Raw genomic sequence first — 19,510 nt, forward strand, 5'->3', positions numbered from 1 at the left:
CAGAGAGCGGGATGCAGAGATGCCGCCCAGAGGCCCATGAAGGGAAACGTTTCCATGTAGCCAGGCAGGCGGCCCCGGCTCTCGGCCTGACGCAGAGCGGAGCTGGGCCTCGGCGGGAGCTGCTGTGGGTCGCCTGGAGCCAGCCCCACGGGGTTCTGTTCTCCGAAGCCGGACCAAGTTGACCTGTGCTGGTTTATCAGCGGAGCCGGCGCCCGGCTGGTCCGGATGCTGCACCTCTCAGCAGCCCGTCGTCGAGGGCCGGTGACCCCCCCGCCTCGGCACCGACCCCCACAGCTGAGAACACTTCGGTCCGGGGCCCAGAAGACGGAGCTGGGAAAATACGCGTCTGTCAGCGGCGGGCCAGGCTCCCCGGAGACCAGGCAGCAGCTCGGTTTCTTGAGATACCTGTTGAGGCGACACTGGGCCGGCGCCCCCCAGCGTCGAGTAAAACCCCTTCGCTCTTCCCCTCCGCCCCGAACGCGGCTCGGCTGGGGCAGGGAGCCTTTGAAAACGCCCCCACTAAAATTGCACTGCCCCACACGGCCGCTGCCCGGCACACGCAACTGGAGGCTCCCCGAGACCGAATCTTCCTTCCTCTTTTCGTTCCGGGCTGGCCCTGCCTGGCCCGCTCGCTCGCTGCCGACGCCCCCGGCCGAGAAGAGGGGAGTGAGCCAGCGTGCTGGCACGGTACGGGGCCTTGCCAGCCCCATCACTGCCCCACGGTGGGCGGGGCCCGCGGCTGCAGCCAGGATGTGGAGGTCTCTGAGGCCCAGGTTCGAAGCGACCCGCATCAGCAGGTCCCCCGGGGGAGCAATCTGCTGGGCTCGGGGTCCGGTGCCGCGCGGAGGGGCGGAGACCTCGTCTCCCAGACCACGGCAGAGGTTCCTGCAGGCCCACGTCGCAGGACAGGCCCGAAGCGTGGGGGGCGTAGGCCGGGTGCCAGCGCTGCTTTCGGCCGTACATGGGACTCCCCTTCGGCCTTCAAACAGCGTCTCCAGCTCGGCCGCTTCCGCCTCCACACGGCGCCTGGCCCCGGGACGCGGGAATCGGTGGGGCCGGGCAGACATCCGAGGCGGTTTGTTCCCTCCTCTTCCCGGCCGCCGGAGCAGGGCGCAGGTCCCCGGCTGCCTGCAGGGCGCCGGCGCCGTCCGACAGCTGGTACCGGGGTCGCCGGGGGCTCCCGTCCCGGACTCGACCTGGGTCCAGGGGCAGCAGAGTGGCCAGGGCGGGGCCACGCTTTTTGTGCTTCTTCCTAGGGCCGGGGGAGGTTGGGCAGAGCTCGGGGCTGGGGAAAGAGGCTGGGCAGAGTGGGGCGCCCACAGCGCCCTCCTCGGGGCAGAACGGGCGCGACTCAGCCCTGGGGGCAGCCCCCCGGGCGGCGAGGAGCTGAGAGGGCGCGGGGCCGGCGGGGCCCTGGACCGGGCACAGATCCGCAGGCGTGTGGCTCCGGGGGCTAGAGCCGGGCCCGCGGCGGCGCGGAGCGGACGTGAGCAGCACTCGCAGAGCAGCACTAGAGAGACAGCGAGAGGTTTAGTGTCAGGGCCGGGCCCCCGGGGGGCGCCATGGGACAGGCTGGGACCGGACCCGATTCCCCCCCTTCCCAGCCCTGCCGCCCCCCAAAACCCCAAAGTGGTTCCCCCAATTCCTATAAAAAACCCGTCCCGGGCTGGGGGGCGGCTGTGCAGCTCCGAGGGGGCCGGGCTGCAGTGGGGGGGGGGCCTGTCCCCCCCCCAGGGTCAGTCCAACCAGTGAGGGGCGCTGGTCCGGCCGATCCGGCTGTGCTGGTAGCGGGGGGGTCCCCGAGAGGTCCATGGGGGGCTCAGTTCCGGGGGCCGAGGCCCCCCCAGCCCCCGTCTCTGCGCCGAGGTATCCGTGATACAAAAGGAAGGAGAACGTAAAATAATTACATCGCTGGCAGAGTCCGGCCCGGCGGGTGCGTCTGGGGGGGGCACCTCCGCCCCCCGGCCCCCCCCCAGTCAGGGCGCTGGCGCGGCAGCCGGCCGGTCCGGAGGAGGGGGCCATTGCCGGCGTCACAACTGCTGTGGAGAGAACGGGGGAAGGGGGTTAGTGGGGGGCACCCCACGGATACCCCCGGGCGGTCAGGGGACCCCAGTGCCCCCCGACCCGGGGACCCCCTGGCAAGCAGAGCCCCGCCCCCGCCGCTCCGCTCACCCCGACTCCGTTGTGGCTGTGGTCGGTGCCGGCCCCGGGGGGGGCCGCGTCGGGGGGCTCGCTCGCCCGGCTCCTCTTTGGCTCCAGCTCCTCCTTCGGCAGGGGGGGCAGCTCCCCCCGCTCGGCCCGGCGCTTCCGGCGCCGCTCAGCGTCCCGGTCCCGGTCCCGGCCCCGCGCCCGGGCCCCACGCCGCTCCGCCTGCTCCAGCTGGGGGCGATGGGGAGCGTCAGCCGGACGGGACCGGGCCGCCCCCCAGCGCCCCCCCGCCCCCAACCGGTGCCCCCCACGCCCCACGCCGCGGTCCCACCTCCAGCAGGCGGCGGAAGGTGTCGACGGGGGGGGCGCGGGCAGCCTGCAGCAGCCTCCAGAGGCTCTGCCCCTCGTCCAGCGTCACCTCCAGCAGGTCGCCCTCCAGCAGCAGCTCCTCCAGCGCCCGGCGCGGCCCCTCGGGCAGCTCCAGCGCCGCGCCCTGCAGCCGGGCCAGCGCCGCGCCCAGCGCCTCCAGGTCTGCGGTGAGAGGGGGTGCCGTCAGGCGGAGGGGCAGCCTGGTGCCCCCCACACAGCGCCCTCGGCGCCAGCCCCTGCCCCCACACGGCGCCCTCGGCGCCAGCCTGCCCCCGGCATCAGCCCGTCCCCCTCGCTGCCAGCCCCTGCCCCCGGCATCAGCCCGTCCCCCTCGCTGCCAGCCCCTGCCCCCCACACGGCGCCCTCGGTGCCAGCCCCTGCCCCCTGGCATCAGCCCGTCCCCCTCACTGCCAGCCCCTGCCCCACACACTAGCCACCACCCTCTGCAGCCCCCAGTGCAGACCGGGGCACGTTACCGGAGGTGAAGGGACCCGTCTTCTCCGGCGTGGCAGCGTCACCGTTCTCTAGGGAGAGCTGAGGGGGCAGAAGGGGCAGAGCGGTGAGAGGGGGGCACGCGGCCCAATGCCCCAGGGACCCCAGCACCCAAATCTAGGGGTCCAGCACCCAGGGATCCCTCACCCGCGCCGGAATCGGCCACTTCTGGGGTGGGGCGTGACGGCTGCTCATGTGGGGATCTGCCGCCCCCTGGCCCCGACTCCCACAGGAGAGCCCCCCCCGTGCCCCACACCCGCCCCGCAATGGCCCCCTGGTGCCAGGCCCTGCCTGCCTGCTGAGTGCGCCCAGCGCCCTGCTCCCCACCCAGCCCCCCACGCACCTGCCAGGGCCCAGCCCCCCTCCGCCCAGCCCCAGGCCGAGCCCCCCCAGCCAGCCCCCCCGGCAGAGCCCCCGCCCACCTTGTGCTGCTCGTTGCGGCTGCTCTCCCGCAGGGCCCCCGCGTCCCCCTGCAGCCGTTGGCGCAGGGCCGCCAGGCGCTCCAGGGGCCCGGCCAGCTCGGGGGAGGCCAGCAGGCGGCGGGCGCGGTCCTGCCAGGTGATGGCGCGCTCCGTCAGGCACTGCAGGGCCTCGCCCTCGGGCAGCCGCACCGGCAGCTTCTGCAGGGCCACCAGCAGGGCCAGGATGGTCTCCAGGCGCGGGCGGCGGGAGCGCTGGCACAGCGGGCACAGGAACTTGGCGTCCCACTCCCACCAGGCGGGCGAGGGCCGCTGGGCGCCCAGGCGGGGCCAGGCCACGCAGGGGGCGTGGAACCAGTCGCGGCACAGCTCGCAGCGCAGCATGCCGGGCCCGGGGGGCTGCCCGCACACGCAGGAGGGGGCCCCGGGCGCCAGCGGGCCGGGCTTCAGCGCGTTGGCACGGCGCAGCCGCAGGATGCCCTCCTTCTCCTTCTGCTCGCCCTCCTTGAACGCCAGGATCTGCCGCACCGGGGCCCGGTCAGGGGGGCGGCCTGCCCCTGCCGGGCCCCCCTCAGCCCCCCGCCTGCCCCTGCCGGGCCCCCCTCGGCCCCCCGCCTGCCCCTGCCGGGCCCCCCCCTCAGTCCCCCGCCTGCCCCTGCCGGGCCCCCCTCAGCCCCCCGCCTGCCCCTGCCGGGCCCCCCTCAGCCCCCCGCCTGCCCCTGCCGGCCCCCCCCCCCCTCAGCCCCCCCCTCGGCCCCTCGCCTGCCCCTGCCGGGCCCCCCCTCAGCCTGCCGGGCCCCCCGTGGCCCACCCGCTGTATGTCACTGCCGCTGCTCCCCCAGCCGTGCCCACCCCCCCATATCTGACCGCCCAGGGGTGCCAGGCCCCCCCGCTTTCCCACCCCATCTCTCCCAGTGCCCCCATCCCAGGCCCCGCGCCCGCCACTCACCACGGAGCCGGGGTCCCGCAGGTCCTGCGCCGACAGCCCCAGGCTCTCGGTGTCCGACTTGTAGAGGCCGAGCTCCGGCTCCAGCTCCCGGCGCCACTTGGTGCGTTTGGGGCTGGCCGAGCCGGCGTCCGCGCAGGGGCAGAGCACCTGGGGGCAGAGGGCACGGGCTGTGCTTGTGCGCGCTGTGCCCCCCGCCCCCCTGCCCGCCGGGCCCCACGGACACCCCCTGCCTCCCCCGCCCGCCGGGCCCCACGGATGCCCCCTGCCTCCCCCGCCCGCCGGGCCCCACGGACGACACCTGCCACCCCGGGGCCCCAGCCCCCCCTCCCCCCAGGGCCCCACAGCCCCCTGCCCCCCCCGCACCTCCAGCAGGGTGTAGCACGAGTTCCTCTTGAGGAACGTCTTGGAGGCTTTCTCGCGCCAGGAGTGGGCCGTGCCCACCTGCACCTCCAGCTGGTGCAGCTCCTCCATCCGCACCGGCAGGTCGCGCCCCACGGCCACCAGCCCCTCCAGGTCGTCCAGGCAGGGGTAGTGATCCCCGTTCTAGGGGGTGAGGGGGAGGGTCAGCGCCGGGCCCACGGCCCCGGGTCAGCACCCGCCTCTCCGCCCCACACCAGCCCCCCACCCGTCAGCGTCCAACGCCCCCAGCCCTCACCTACCGGGTCCCCCCAACTCCCCACAGTCCACCCGCCGGGTCGCCCCAACTCCCCACAGCCCACCCGCCGGGTCGCCCCAACTCCCCAGCCCCGCCCCCACCTGGATCTCCTCCACGTCGGCGATCCAGGCCCGGGCTTTGGCCAGCGCCTCCTTCAGGGCCAGGATGTTGGGCAGGTGCACGGGGACGTTCTCCGCCTCCTTGATGATGGCTTCCAGGGTGGCCGGGGGTGTTTCTGCCTGGGGGGGGGGGGGGAAGGGGACAGCTCAGCCCCCCTGCGCTAACCACTAGCCCCCACTCCCCTCCCAGAGCTGGGAGAGAAGCCAGGCGTCCGGGCTCCCAGCCCCCCCCCCCCAGCGCAGAGAACCCCGGCGTCCGGGCGCTCACCTGGCCTCGAGGCAGAGATGGGCTTTCTCCTCCCAGCGCTGGGCGATGGTGAGCAGCTCCTGCACCTCGGCCCGGGCCTTCTCCACGGCCGGGCTGGGGGCCACGGTGGCGCCGGCCTGGGCCAGGCCCCGCACCAGGGCCAGGGGCACCCGCTCGCGGGGCGAGCGCAGGGCCCGCTTCACCTCCTCCAGCCAGGCGGCCTGCTGGACCTGGCGCTGCAGCTGGCGCGTCTCGGGCACGGCCACCCCCAGCCGCGCCCCCCGGGCCGCCAGCCCCTGCAGCTGGGCCGCGCTGGCCGGCAGCTCCCGCAGCGCCTCCCGCGCCTCCGCCTGGAACGCCACCGCCCGCTCCAGCACCGCCTGCGGGGGGGGGGGGGGGGGACACACGTCAGCCGCTGCCCCCGGCCCCCCTGACCCCCTCTGCGCCCCCCAGCCCCTTCCGCCCCCCCCCCAGAAACTCCCCAACCTGCTCCCCGGCCCCCCCAGAGCCTCCCGTGCTGCCGCCCGCTCCAGCACCGCCTGGGGGGGGGGGACGTCAGCCGCTGCCCCCCGATGCCCTCCGGTAACTCCCCGACCTGCCCCCCCGCATCCCTCCGACCCAGCCCCTGTCTGCCTGCCCTGGCCCCCGAATCCTCCCAGGCCCCAGCCCAGGTGTCCCCCGCCTAACCTGCCCCCCCTGGATTCCTCTCACCCGCCCCGGCCCACCAGCTACCACCGCCCGCCCTGGGTCCCCCCGGCCCCAGAAACACCCCCCACCCCAGACACCCTCAAGCAGCCCTGCCCCCAATTCCAGAGCCACCCCTGCACCCAACACTGGCCCCGGATCCCCGCCCGGGCCCAGCCCCACCAGGCCTGGAGAACCTCCCCCCATGTCCCCTCCCCCCGCGCCGTGCCCGGCTGGCGCGGGCGCCCACGGACCTGCACGTCGCCCAGCTGGTGCATGACGCAGGGCACGTTGCTCATGCGCTCCAGGAAGTCGCGCAGCTCGTCCAGCGACAGCGGCTCAGCTGGTGGCCTGGGCGAGAGCAGGGGGTTAACCTGGGGAACTCCCCGCCACAGGGCCGGCGGGCTCAGGATGGGCGGAGCAACGGAGAGCATCATGGGAGCAGGCAGGGCCCCAGCTCGGCGGGCGGGCGCCCCCCCCCCCCACACACTCACCCGCTCTCCAGGCTGCTGATGAGCCCCAGGGCGTGGGACACGCAGCGCTCGGCCTCGCCCAGGCAGCCCTTCAGCTGGTGCAGCAGCTCGTTGTCCGGGAACTTGCGCTCGCGGGCCTCCGACTCCAGCGCCCGCAGCTCCTCCAGCGCTGCAACGGGACGCGTCAGCACGGCCGGCCGGGGGCAGGGGGCGCGCCCGGGGTGCCAGGAGCCGCCCGGCTCGTGGGGCTGGGAGGGCTGGCGGTTAGCCCGGGGAACTGGGCGCCAGGATGTCTGGGTCCCCGCCCAGCTCACAGAGGGAGCGGTGCCTAGTGGTTAGATTGGGGGGCAGGGGGGCGGTGTCAGGGGGAGGGGAGACTGGGTGGGGCTAAGGGCCCGAGCGGGGGACACCGAGGAGTGACCCGATCACCCCCGGGGGCAGGGAAGGGGGCGAGGCCCCAGCGCTGGGCGTGGCTCGGTTCAGTCTCCGCCCCCCGGGGACCCCGGCGTCCGGCGGGTGCTTACTCCTCTTGCGCCCGTCCTCCAGCTCCAGCGCGACCCGCACCTTGTTGGCCCAGGTGTCGAAGGACTCGGCCCGAACCTTCAGCTTGTGCAGCATGGCCGGCAGCTCGTCCAGCGTGTAGCGGTACCTGCGGGCACAGCGTCAGCCGGGCGGGGCCCAGGACCCCTGGGGCCCAGGGGCGGGGGCCCGGACGCCTGGGGCCCGCGGCCAGGGCTGTGGGAGGGGCTAGGATCTGGGACCCGTGGCTCGCCGCGGGAGGGCCGGATCCCGTGGCCGGTTGGGGGGGGCTGGGACTGGGGCCCGGACGCCTGGGTCCCCGGGGCGCACCTGAGGTACTGGCGGCTGCTGGGGCACTTGCAGAGGTCGTGGATGTGGGAGAGGCAGACCAGGCGGGCCGGGCAGTCGTAGCAGGCCAGCGCCGAGAGGAAACACGTCGTCTTGCACTTGTCACACTGGCGCTCGTCGTCCGGCAGCAGCTCGAAGGCCTCGCGCTCCGCCTCCGTCACCCCCTGGGCGGGCAGAGGGGTCAGCTCGGGGCCGCAGCCGGGGCCCAGCCCGCCCCCCCCGGCCGCCCCCCGGCCCCCGCCCAGCCCCACCTTGTCCAGCAGCGCCTTGCGCAGCTTGCGCTCCTCCTGCACCAGGATGAACATCTCCTTGTGCACGGCGGCCGCCAGGTTGAGGTCCAGCTTCTCGGGGCAGGCGGCCATCTTGCAGATCAGCTCCTCGTGCGAGAAGACGCAGTAACGGCGCAGCCGGCGGTAATGTTCGATGCACTGGCGCCCGGCCGGCAGCTGGGGAGGAGGGAGGGACCCCGGAGTCCGGGTCTGCCATCAGTGGAACCCCGGCGCCCAGCTGCCCCCCGCTCTAACCACTCGCCCCCGCTCCCGTCGCAGAGCCAGGAGAACCCCGGCGTCCGGGCGCACTCACCCAGTCAGCCGTGCAGAAGTTCACGGCTTCGGCGAAGTTGTAGCCCTGGTTGAAGCCGCTGTGATAGGCCCGAGGGAAAGTGATGACGAACTCTCCCGCGCACTGATTGGTCCGGACGACCTGTGGGGGCGGGAGGGGGCGGTGAGTGGCGGGACCATGGCTGGAGGTGGAGGAGGGAGTGAATGGGGCATAGCCAGGGCAGTGAGCAGGGGGTGGGCCGTGGGGGCGTGGCCGGGGAGGGGGATGCAGGGGTGGGTGTGGCCAGGAGCAGGGGGTTGGGGCTGTGGTCGGGACATGGGGATGCAGGGGGTGTGGCCAGGGGGGTGACTGGGGAGGCACTGGGGGCACAGAGGCAGTGGGGGCGTGGCCAGGGGGCAGTGGGGGCGGGGCCTACTCACGGGCACGCCGTGGGCCATGAGGGTGTTGGGGTTCATGAGGGTGACGAGCTGGTGCAGCAGGTCGGGCTGGCTCTCGAACAGCTCCGGGGTCAGCTTCTTCATCACGTCCTCCAGGTGCTCGGCCGCGAAAGACGGCACCCCGTACCACGTCTTGGGCTCGCCCCTGCGGGCGGGGGACATGGGTCAGGGCATGGCCGCCAGCCCCACGGCACCTCCCCCCCCCCCCGTACCACGTCTTGGGCTCGCCCCTGCGGGCGGGGGATGGGTCAGGGCATGGCCGCCAGCCCCACGGCGCCTCCCCCCCCCGTACCACGTCTTGGGCTTGCCCCTGCGGGCGGGCGACATGGGTCAGGGCACGGCCGCCAGCCCCACGGCGCCTCCCCCCCCCGTACCACGTCTTGGGCTTGCCCCTGCGGGCGGGGGATGGGTCAGGGCACCCCCCTCCATGCCCAGCTCCTCGCCCCCAGCCCCACCCCCATACCACATCTTGGGCTCGCCCCCAGGGAGGGTGGGGATCAGGACACGCCCCCCAGCCCCACGGCGCCCCCAGGCGCACCAGTGCAGGTAGTTGATGGAGTAGCTCCAGTGGTCCTCGATGTGCCAGCAGAAGGCGGAGAAGACCATGCCCACGTAGAGCCACGGCACCTTCATGCCCGAGATGTCGGCGTTGATGTGGCAGAGCACAGACTGCTTCAGCACCGGCATCACGTTCAGGTTCCAGCCGCTGGCCGCGTATTCCTGCGGGGGGGCGGGGGGGGAGGTCAGACGGCGCCAACGGCCCCCAGCCCGGCCCACGGCCACGCCGGCTGGCTGGGGCAGGGGGAGGGGGGCACGGGGCCTGGTCCCCCTGGGGTGCCGGCCCCGAGCTGGCCCAGGGTGGGCACCAGCTGTGGTGGGGGGGGGGGAAATGGGGCCTGTCCCCTCTAGGGGGTGCTGGCCCCGATCCGGCCCCTGGGGGGGAGAAATGGGGCACAGGGTCTGCGATCCAGCCCAGGGCAGGGAACTGGTGGGGGGGGGGGGAATGGGGCACGGGGCCTGCCCCCCAGGGGGCACTCCACCTCCTCCTCGGGGCACAGCCGCCGCTTGCTGTCGCTGATGGGGAAGCCGCTGCCGAACTCCTTGGAGTGGATGTCGGCGCCGTACTCCACCGTCACGTCCTCCTCGATGCTGCTCACCAGCCGCCAGAACTCCCGCTCCACCAGCTCCGTCGGCACCATCTGCGGGCGGGCGGGCACGGGTGGGCACCGGCGCGCCAGAACCCAGGCGTCCGGGCCCCCGCCCCCACCACTCCAACCACTAGACCTCACTGTCCCCGAGCCAGGGAGAGAACCCAGGCGTCCGGGCTCCAGCCACCCACCCCAGCACTAACCCACTAGACCCACCCGCCCCCCCAAGCTGGGGGGAGAACCCAGGCGTCCGGCCCTGCCCCGCCCCGCCCGGCGGCTCACTCACGTGGACCGGCATGTTGAAGTAGTCGGCCTTGAAGGCGTCGGCCATCTCCCCGAAGCTCTGCAGCGTGTACTCCCGCGTGGCCTGCTCGAAGCCGAACGCCTCTGGGGGGCGCTTGCACTCCTGGGGGGGGTGGGGGGCGCGTCAGGCCGGGGCCCCCCAGAGACCCACTGGGCCAGCTGGGGCAGGCAGCCTAGTCCCTGCCCCACACATGAAGCCAGGGGCCCAGCCGGCCCAGTTCCCTCCCCCGCATCAGGGGCCCAGCCGGCCCGGTCTCCCCCCGCCCCCATCAGAGCCAGAGGCCCAGCCAGCCCCCGCCGCGGGCCCCGCTCCTTACCGCCATGACGCATTTGGGGCAGCGCCAGACGCCCTTGGGGATCTCGGGCAGTGGGGGCAGCAGGCAGAAGATGTGGTAGTTGTCGTCACAGCCGTCGCACAGCAGCAGCTTGTCGTCCTCGTCGCCACGGGCGCACATCCGGCACACGTAGGAGTCGATCTGTGGGGCGGGGCGGGGGGCGCCGGCGTCAGGGCCTGGCCCTCGGGGGGCAGATACCCGGGGCCAGCGACCCAGACAGCTCGGGGGTGGGGGGGGCAGCCCAGGGGATTGGGGGCCCCGGCCCAGGGGATTGGGGGCCCCGGCCCAGGGGATTGGGGGGCCCCGGCCCCCCCACTTACGAACTGGGTGTTGCCGTGGCTGCGGCGCAGGCGCATGGTCATCTTGGTGCAGGGCTCGGGGCTGTGTCTCAGCTCCTCCTTCACCTCCACGAAGGGCCGGGGCGACGCCGGCTCCGCCCGCAAATCCGCCCCGGGGGGCTCCTCCTTCACCACCACCGTCGGGGGGCACTCGGGCCCCTCCTTGTCTGGGGGGGGGAGAGGAGTCAGCACAGCCCCAGGCCCCCTCCCCGCAGCCCCCGCCGGGCCGGCCCCCCCTCACCTTTCTTCCGCAGCGTCTTGTCCTTGGCCACCAGCCCCAGGCCCAGCATCTTGGGGCCGGCGCCGTAGATCTGCAGCTTCTTCAGCTCCGGGTTCTTCTCGATGTCCTCCTCCGTCGGCTCCGGCTGCGGGGGGCCAGAGTCAGCGGGGGGGGGCCAGGGGCTGCAGTCCCCCCCCCCCAGAAACCACAGAGGAGAGCGGGAGATCAGGGACAGCCGGGGAAGGGGGCGCGAGCTGTCCCACAATGCACCGGGCAGGAGCAGGGCCTGCACCAAGGGGTGGGGGGCAGAGAGCGAGGCGGGGGGGCCGGACAGACGCCAGGAACTGTACCCAGGCCGTGGGCGCTCGCTCAGCTCCCAGGGGCGAGGGGCCGGCTGGTTCGGGGCAGGCCTCGGACTCCTGCAGAGGGGCAAGAAAACGGGGGTGGGGGGTGTCAGCGATGGGCGGGGGGGCTCCGAGGGGGGGGTCGCCCCAGGTTTGGAGCCCAGAAGGACAAAGCCGCCTCCCCCCCCCAGCTGCTGGTGAACCAGTGTGAAGAGAGGCGGAGCTGGGGGCCCGGACGCCTGGGTTCTCCCCCCGGTTCCGGGAGGGCAGTGGGGGCTCGTGGGTTGAGGGGCTGAGGGGTGGGTCCTGATCACGTACAGGCACCGAAGTGACCCACGGCGAGGGGCGGCCCCTGCCCATGACAGGGCAAGGCGGGAAGGAGAACCCAGCCTCCCCGCGCTCTACCCACTGGACCCCACTGCCCTGCCAGAGGACCCAGGCGCCCCGGCTCCCGCCCCACCTCCGGACATGCTGGGGGGGGCGGGCCAGGCCCGCAGGGGGCAGCCACTCACGTCCTGCTGCAGGCGCTTGGCGCGGCGCCCGTAGCTGTTCAGCTTGGAGGGCTGCACGGCCTGGCGCAGCGGGATGCTGTGCGGCTTGTACTCCTTGTCCTTCTCGCCGTCGAAGGGCCGGGCGTGGCACTGCCGGGGAGACGCGGGGTGAGCCGGAGGGGCCCCGAACCCGGGACCGAGGGCGGGACCAGGCGCCTGCCCCGGGGGCCTGGCATCAGCCGGCCTGCCTGCCACTGGCCACAGCTCCGCCCCCGGCGCGCAGAGAACCCGGGAGTCCGGTGCCCAGCCCAGATCCTCCCCCCCAGTCAGAGAACCCAGGCGTCCTGGCGCTCAGCCCCCAGCCCCCACTCTAACCACTAGACCCCCGTCCCACCATGCCACGCAGAGAACCCAGGAGTCCTGGTGCCCAGCCCCTATCCCCCTCCCCACCACGCAGAGAACCCAGGCGTCCTGGCGCCCACTCTAACCACTAGACCCCCCACCCCCCCCTGCGTGCAGAGAACCCAGGCGTCCCAGCACCCAGCCACCCCCCAGTCATGCAGAGAACCCAGGCATCCTGGCGCCCAACCCCCCTCCCCGCCGCACCGAGAACCCCGGCACCAGCCCCGCTCACCACCAGGTTGGCCCCCGACTGGTACAGCTCGTAGGGGTGGATGATGCGTTCGTAGTGCGAGCGCAGCAGGGAGCCGATGTTCTTGCCAGAGGGGTAGGCGAGTCGCTGGGCCCCACGGGCCCACCGCCGGTCCTTGCAGATGGCCTCGTAGCCCCCCTCCTCCAGCACGATCTGGGGGGGGGGGAAGAGAGCCCTGAGCCGCCGGCCCCCACGTCCGGAGCCCCCCCCAGCTCCACCAGCGCCCCCCGGAGCCCCCTCAGCTCCCCTCGGACCCAGCCCCCAGCACTGCCTGGGACCCACGGCCACCCCTGCTCTTCTGGCACCCCTCACTCCCGACCTGCACCCCCCCGCCCCCCCACCTTGCTCAGGCCGTAGAGGTCGAGGATGCGCCGCTCCACGTTGGGGATCTTGAGCGAGGAGCCCTGGATCTCCCAGAACTTCGCAATCTGGTCTAAGTAGTTGAGCTTCACCCGCGTCTGCGCCTGGGGGCAGGGAGGGAAGCGTCAGCCTGAGAGCCACCAGCCGGCGCAGGGCTACGCTTCAGATGCAGCCACCTCTGGGGCGGGGCAGCTGGGGAACAGCCGCCTATAATGCTCCGCAGGGATGGCTCCCCTGACACCAAGATGCAGCCACCTCTGGGGCGGAGCAGCTGGGGAAGAGCCACCCGGTGGCCACTGGCCTCCCAGCTCACCTCCAATTCGTTAAGCCTCTGGATGCGAGGGGTGAACCTGAAGTTATCCACTTCCACAGCAAAGGGGGCTGCCAGTCCTGGGAGAGGTGAGAAGAGAGGTGCTTAGTACGGCCGCCACACCCCGCGAAAGGGGGCTGGGGGTGGAGCAGACGCCACTGCCTTGAGCCCTGGCCCCCCAGAATCTGCCCGCAGGGGGAACACTCTGCCGGCCGTGATCAAACACGCCCGGCTCCTCCACCTACCGCAGACACCTGGCTCACCCCGGGGCTTCGACTGCCCCCCAGGAGGGGATGGGGGGCTCACACGCCTGCAGAGCAGGGCCCATCCCCTCCACCGGGGGACAGGAGGTCACCCGTTGCCAGGCCCGCTCCTCACCTCCACGCCGGTGGGGGAGCTAAGTGGGGGGACAGTTGAGAGCAGACTAGACACCTCTCACACCCCACGGTGCCCGGGGGCACCTGCCCCGATCCCAGGGTTAGCACTCTTATGGCCGGGCAAAACCTTACCCAAGAACGTCTGCATTTTACCCAGCACAGCAACGCAGCTGCCTCTAGGGTAGGGGCGGGGCAGCTGGGAACAGCCACACACAACATCTCATGGGGAGGGCTCGCCCGGCACGGAGATGCAGCCACCTCTGGGGCGGGGCAGCTGGGAACAGCCGCACGTAACGTCTCCCTGGGAGGGCTCGCCCCGCGCAGAGATGCAGCCACTTCTGGGGCAAGCGTCCCAGTTTATATCCCTAGAATCTCTCCCTGTAGGCCTGAGGCCTAAGAGTGTCTCTGCCAGGATTGCAACCAGCGCGAACCACACCCGGCGCGCCAAGGGCCCAATCAAAGGGGTTTCTGGGCCTGGGGGAGGTACGGCAGCCTGCACCGTCAGTAGCCCAGCTGAGCGTTCACTAGCCCAGCTGGACAATCACTGCCCTGGCCCCGATTTCTGAAGGGGGGGGGTGACCCACGGCCCCAGGATCTGACACGCAAGTGACGCAGGCCAGCGAAACCCACAGAGGCCGAATTCAAACTATCCCAGCTCCTGCGTCGAGCCGATGCAACCGAGACGGGCCAGGGAGGGACGGGACGAGCTGCCCCAAAGATCCCCCCCTCCTTGGACCTGCCTCCCCAAACTCCAGCTAGCCAGCGAGGGCCCGGGCCAGAGAAACCCCCAGCCACCGGCCAGCAGGGAGCCATCACAATGGCCCAGCCGGGAGGATGGAAGAGGAGGCCACAAAAGAATCGGGGGAGGGGGGAAGAGGGGAGCAGTGGGTTGAGGGAGGGAGGGGCCTTGTGGGTCCCATGCTGGGGGGCTGCCCCCCAGGTCTCCGGCGGGGAAGGCCCCTCTAGCCAACAGGCCCCCACCCCCCAACGCACTGTTTGCCAGACAAAGGCTGGAGCGGTGGCAGCCATATTGAACGTTTCACGGATACTGGGGGGGCTGAGATCCCCCCCCCCCATATCCCGCGGCCCCGATCTGCCTCCCGCACCCAGCACCCCCCAGCAGCAGGCGAAGTGGGGGGCGGGGCTGGGAACTGGACCCCACAGATCCTAGCGCCCCCGGAGACTGGAGCGGGGGGGGAGGGGGTCATGGCTGTCCCGGGACTGGGCCGGTGCCCCCCCCCACACCCCGCTTTAAATCAGATGCCAGGTCAGCGCCAGCCTGCCGGGCCCCCCACTCCCTGTGTCACCAGGCACCCCTCCCCCCCGTGTGGGGCACCCCACAGCCCCCCCCTTTCCAGGGGCACTGCCATGACCCGGGGACCCCCCTGGTACCCCCGCACAGGGAACCTTCACCCCACCCCCACCCCTGGATGGGGGATGCCCCCCCGGGGCCCCCCCTACTCACGGCGGGGGGCCGGATCTTGCAGATGCCGCTCTTCTCGGCGATGGGCCGGATCTTGGCGATGTAGCCCAGGGGGTCCCGGAACTCGGCCCAGCTGGGCTCGAAGACGGGGCACTCGGGGGGCGGCAGGAAATCCTCGGGGGGCTCGGCCTCGCCCGGCCACGGGCCGCCCCACTCGCCCGCCTCCGCCCAGGCCGCCCGGGGCCCCGGCCCCCCGCGGGGGCCCCGCTCCCCCTTGGGGCCCCGATCCTCGGCCGGCGGGGCCCGATCCGCCTTGGGGCCCCGATCCTCGGCCGGCGGGGCCCGATCCGCCTTGGGGCCCCGATCCTCCCACGCCCGCCGGGGGCCCCGATCCTCGGCCGGCGGGGCCCGATCCGCCTTGGGGCCCCGCTCCTCGGCCGGCGGGGCCCGATCCGCCTTGGGGCCCCGATCCTCCCACGCCCGCCGGGGGCCCCGATCCTCGGCCGGGGGGCCCCCGCCTTCCTCGGCCGGGGGGCCCCGCTCCTGGGGGGCCCGATCCTCCATGTCCGGTCCGCCCCGCTGCCGCGCCCTGGCTGCCGCCGCCGCCCCTCAGGGGGCCATGCCCGGCCCGGCCCCCACTCGAGCCCGAGGCCTGGCCGGGGCCGCCTAGGCCGCGCGGATCCCTCCGCCGCCGCTTCACCCGCCGCCCCCCCGCCGCGATCCCTCCGCCGGCCGCGGCTCCCCCCCCTCCGCGCCGGGCTCCCCCGCGGCCCGGTACCTGCCCCCCCCCCCGCTCAGGCCCCGCCGGCTCCCCCGGCCTGGCAGCCGCCGCCATCTTGGGCTCGCTGCGCCTGCCCGCCGCCGCCGCTACCGAGCGTCTCCCTCCGCCGCGGGGGGGCGGAAGGGGGGGTCCCCTGAGGCGCGGCCGGGGCGGCTCGGGAACGGGCCCGGCGGGTCCGGAGTGGCCGAGAAACGCCCACCGAGGCGGGTGGGGCCGGGCGCCGGGCCGCGGGGGAGCCGCCAGGAGCGGCGAAGGGGAGAGGAAATAGTCCGCGGCGGAGGGATACCTCTCTCGCCCCTGTCGGTGAGAGGAATAAGCCGGGACTTCTTGCGCACGTTTAAAGGGCCGCAGGGCGCCTGCGCCGAGGGAGGGAAAACAGGAAGGGGAGGAGCTAAACCAGGCCACGCCCCCTGGCGCCTCGCACCAGCCCCTCCCACCCCCTCTCTCTTCCGGCCCGGCCCCCTCCTCTTCACCCTCCCCCCTCCAGCCCCTCCCCCATTGCCCCCGCCCATCTCCCTTCCACCCCCCTGCTGCTCGGTCCCCCCCACCCCTCAGCAGCTCCCCTATGGTACCCGCCCCCTCCCCCACCAGTGCCAGCTCTCCACGGCCTTGGCCTAGCACTGAGATGCAGCCAGCTCTGGGGCGGGGCAGCTGGGGACCAGCCACACATAACATCGCGTGGGTCGGACTCGCCCAGCGTTGAGAATGCAGCCACCTCTGGGGCAGGGCAGCTGAGGAACGGCCACACATAAGACCCCATGGGGCGGGCTCACCCGGCGCTGAGATGCGGCCAGCTCTGGGGCAGGGTGGCTGGGGAGCGGCCATGTCACAGTTTGGGACAGGAAGTTTAAGAGACTCTCACGTCTCCTGGAAAGTGGGTGGGGTAGGGCCCTATGGCAATGCAAGCTCAGCCCCAGACTTGGGGGTTCCGGGGTTCATGCCCTGACTCCGGGGGAGGGGAGCAACGGCCCAGGGGCTCTGAAGGAACACAAAGCCTTCAGGAGTATATCTTCACCAACGGTGCCGCCCCCTCCCCCCCCCCCGGCCCCGACTGCCCGAGGAGAGCCCCCCGCCCCACTCCCTGCCCCACGGCGGCCCGGAGAGGCGGGATAAAGAACGCACGTACCCCAGAGGATTAACACAGAAAGGACATCGGTCGTTTATGAAGCATCAAATATACACTTTCTTATATACAAGGAGGAGGACGGGGGGGGGGGGGAGGGAACAAAAATACAGTCATTTCGTCGACTTAGAGCCAGGATCTCTGGGGGGGCCCCTAACGATGGGGCGCACGAGGGGACCCCAAACTGTGGCTCACTATTTATAATGTATACTATATACAGTGGGGTCTGTACAGCAACAAATTCAATGCAGGTATCAGGGTGGGGGGCACGGGGTGAGGAGCATGCTGGGGGGCGACCAGACATCAGGGGACCCCAAGAAAAACGGGGGAGCACAGCCCTGAGGTGGAGGGGCAAAGGGGACAGCCTTGGCTACGGGGCTTCTGAAGTGCTTTCGCGCAGGACTCCTGGGTTCTCGCCCCAGCTCTGGGAGTCGAGCGGGGTCTGGTGAGCAGAGCAGGGATGGCTGGGGTCAGGACTCTGGGGTTCTGCCTCCATTTCCCTCTGCTCTACCCCCCTAGCCCTCCCCTCCCAGAGCCAGGGATAGAACCCAGGAGTCCTGGCTCCCAGCTGGGGGGCCGCAGACTAGAGACAGGGGGAGGGGGTGATATTGCAGAAGTTGTATTTGTGGGGGAGAGGGAATAAAGTGCACAAGATTCACCTGGGGCAGAGATGCAACCACCTCTGGGGCGGGACGGTGGGGAACAGCCGCATATAATGCCGCATGGGGATCATTTCCAGAGGGGGAGTCCTCCCCCATACAAACAGCCGTGGGGCCCATGAGTCCTTCACAGAAAAGGGGGGCCTACTGGAGCTCCATGGGGTCCCCCCCAGGGGCTGCCGTTAAGTACTGGGGAGTGAGGCAGGTTGAGGGGGGAAGGGTTTTCTTTCAGTGCAAATTGTTTGTGGGGGCAGAACTGGAGTTGGGGGAAGGGAAAACGGCTCCGGCTGGGAGTAGCCCTTATTACAGACATGGGGGGAGGGGAATGCCCCCCAGATCCGGCCCCCCAATATCCTGGGGATTCTCCCCCCCCCCCCCCAAAAAAAACCCATACCAGGTCAAACAGCAGCAAGCCACAAGCCATGTGCAAAGTAAAAGGGGATCCCCGCCCCCCCCCATGGGGGCATCCCCCCCCGTGGGCCCCCTGGGGCTGTGTGCAACAAGGTGCGACAATGAAAGTTAGTGCAACGGGGCGAGGGGTGGGGGGTGGACGGGACTACAAAAATAGAACTACACTTCCCAGCATTCCCGGCGGCCCCTAGGCCGGGGCAGGGGTGGGGGGGAAGGACAGGACGGGGAGAAGCGGGGGGGGGGGAGCGGGAAGTGGCCTCATCTAGGGACTCAAGCGCAGAGGCCCCAGCCTGCACCCCGTTTAAAGGCCCAGCCCCCCACACACACACACAGTCCCCCAAAATCTCCACAGAGCCATGCCATGAAGACGCCACTGGCCTCTGGTGGCCGGAGGCGGCGCTGCAGTTTCCCCGATTCTTCCGTCCATCGCTGTCACGAGCTGGGGCCGTCCTCAGCTGCGATTTGTATTTTCCTCCCTCGCCAGTCCTGGGAAGTTCGGGGTGGGGGGGGGACTGCCAGGGATCGGGGCTCCCCTCACGCTGGATTTATATATCAATAGTGACCCTTTAAGGGATGGTTGGGTGCCAACCCCCCCCACCCCCAGGCCCGGCTCAGACTACGGTGCTAATTCTATTGACTGGCTTGGATTTCGGGTTTGGGTTGCCCTGTCCCGGCATAACCTGGGGCCCCCCTGGGTGCATGGGGGCATGCTGGGGGAGCGGGGAGGTGGGGGCCCCGGGGGAGTGCGGGCTGAGCGGAGTGTGGGGCGATGGCGGGGGCAGGGGTGGGTAGGAAGGGTGTGGAGGGATGGGCGAGTGTGGGGTGGGGCCGTGGTGGTGGTGGGCGGGGCCGTGGTGGGGGGCCGGCGGCGGGGCGCCCCCCCCTCGCTGCCCCAGCTGGGGGTGGTGGCTGAAGACGAAGTGCTTGGGGGGCTGACGGTGGAGGGTGTGCTGCCCCTGGCCCCCCTGGGGCACGTGCTGGGGGTAGGTGTGGGAGAGCTGGGGGGCTGGGCTGTAGAGGGGGAGGGGAGAGATGGGCTGGCGGCCGTGGAGGGGGAAGGGTGGGTGGGCGGAGGGGGCAGCGGAGGGGGGCAGTTGGTGGGGCCGCCTCTGGTGCCCGGGCCGCTGGAGGGTGTAGTGCTGGTGCACCAGGGGGAAGGCCGGGGGCGTCTGCTTCTGGGGGGGCGCCGAGAGCGGGGGCTGGGAGGGCATGTGGAAGCGGGGGGGCTGGACGGCGGTGGGGGGCAGTGGGGGGGAGGGGCCGGCTGCTGGGGGGTGGAGGCTGCTGGGGGTAGGGGGCGGAGCCACGTGGCAGTACTGGGCGTGGAGGGCCTGCAGCTTGGAGGGGCCCTCGGGGGGCGGGGACAGCGGGTGTGGGGGGTGGGGGGAGGAGGCCATGGCCTGGCCGGGGGGCAGCGGGAAGGGGGCCCTGCCCCGCTTGCTGCCGAAGAGCGAACCCAGGAAGGAGGAGGAGGAGTTGGAGATGGGGCGGGGCTGGGCCTTGTAATCCTCCGGAGGGGGGGGCGGGGGCATGCGCTGGTGGGGGTGGGGGCTGCTAATGATAGACCCCTGGGGGAGGGGGGACGGACGGACAGACAGACGGACAGACAGACAGACAGAGATCAGAACGCTGGCATCTGAGCCCCGCCCTCTTTTACAAGCCCCACCCACTTTAATGGACCCCACCCCATTACAAGCCCCACCCCTATCATACACTCCTGCCCCCCACTCCAAACCTTCCCCGGCTACCTGAAGGGGGGTGAGATCTGTGGGTCAGGGGGCCTATGGGGTGGGTAGGACACGGCCCCACAGGCAG

At 72.2% G+C, this 19,510-nt stretch overlaps 2 protein-coding genes across 2 annotated transcripts in view; both read right to left on the minus strand.

The window, feature by feature from the left end:
• Positions 1–1,196: 1,196 nt before the first annotated feature.
• Positions 1,197–15,285, minus strand: KDM5C (lysine demethylase 5C). The gene is given in 28 exon segments (XM_067552427.1): positions 1,197–2,039; positions 2,173–2,379; positions 2,480–2,679; positions 2,994–3,051; positions 3,432–3,947; positions 4,378–4,524; positions 4,741–4,920; positions 5,134–5,267; positions 5,400–5,778; positions 6,337–6,433; positions 6,577–6,724; positions 7,080–7,204; positions 7,405–7,586; positions 7,674–7,868; positions 8,005–8,124; positions 8,403–8,565; positions 8,959–9,140; positions 9,461–9,619; positions 9,855–9,974; positions 10,189–10,347; positions 10,527–10,711; positions 10,786–10,909; positions 11,621–11,749; positions 12,234–12,404; positions 12,593–12,715; positions 12,925–12,986; positions 12,989–13,001; positions 14,764–15,285. Coding segments are annotated over 28 exon segments (4,809 nt in total). The 3' UTR covers positions 1,197–2,030.
• Positions 15,286–16,637: 1,352 nt separating this feature from the next.
• IQSEC2 (IQ motif and Sec7 domain ArfGEF 2) overlaps positions 16,638–19,510 on the minus strand; it is a 41,319-nt gene continuing 38,446 nt past the window's right edge. The window contains exon 15 of the mRNA XM_067552111.1: positions 16,638–19,263. Coding sequence (XP_067408212.1) covers positions 18,307–19,263 — 957 coding nt within the window. The 3' untranslated portion in view covers positions 16,638–18,306. The remainder of the gene's footprint in view (positions 19,264–19,510) is intronic.

This window comes from Emydura macquarii, unplaced genomic scaffold, assembly GCF_026122565.2.
Source record: "Emydura macquarii macquarii isolate MOO-44397 ecotype Brisbane River unplaced genomic scaffold, CSIRO-AGI_Emac_v2 contig_1386, whole genome shotgun sequence".
NCBI classification, from domain to species: Eukaryota; Metazoa; Chordata; order Testudines; family Chelidae; genus Emydura; species Emydura macquarii.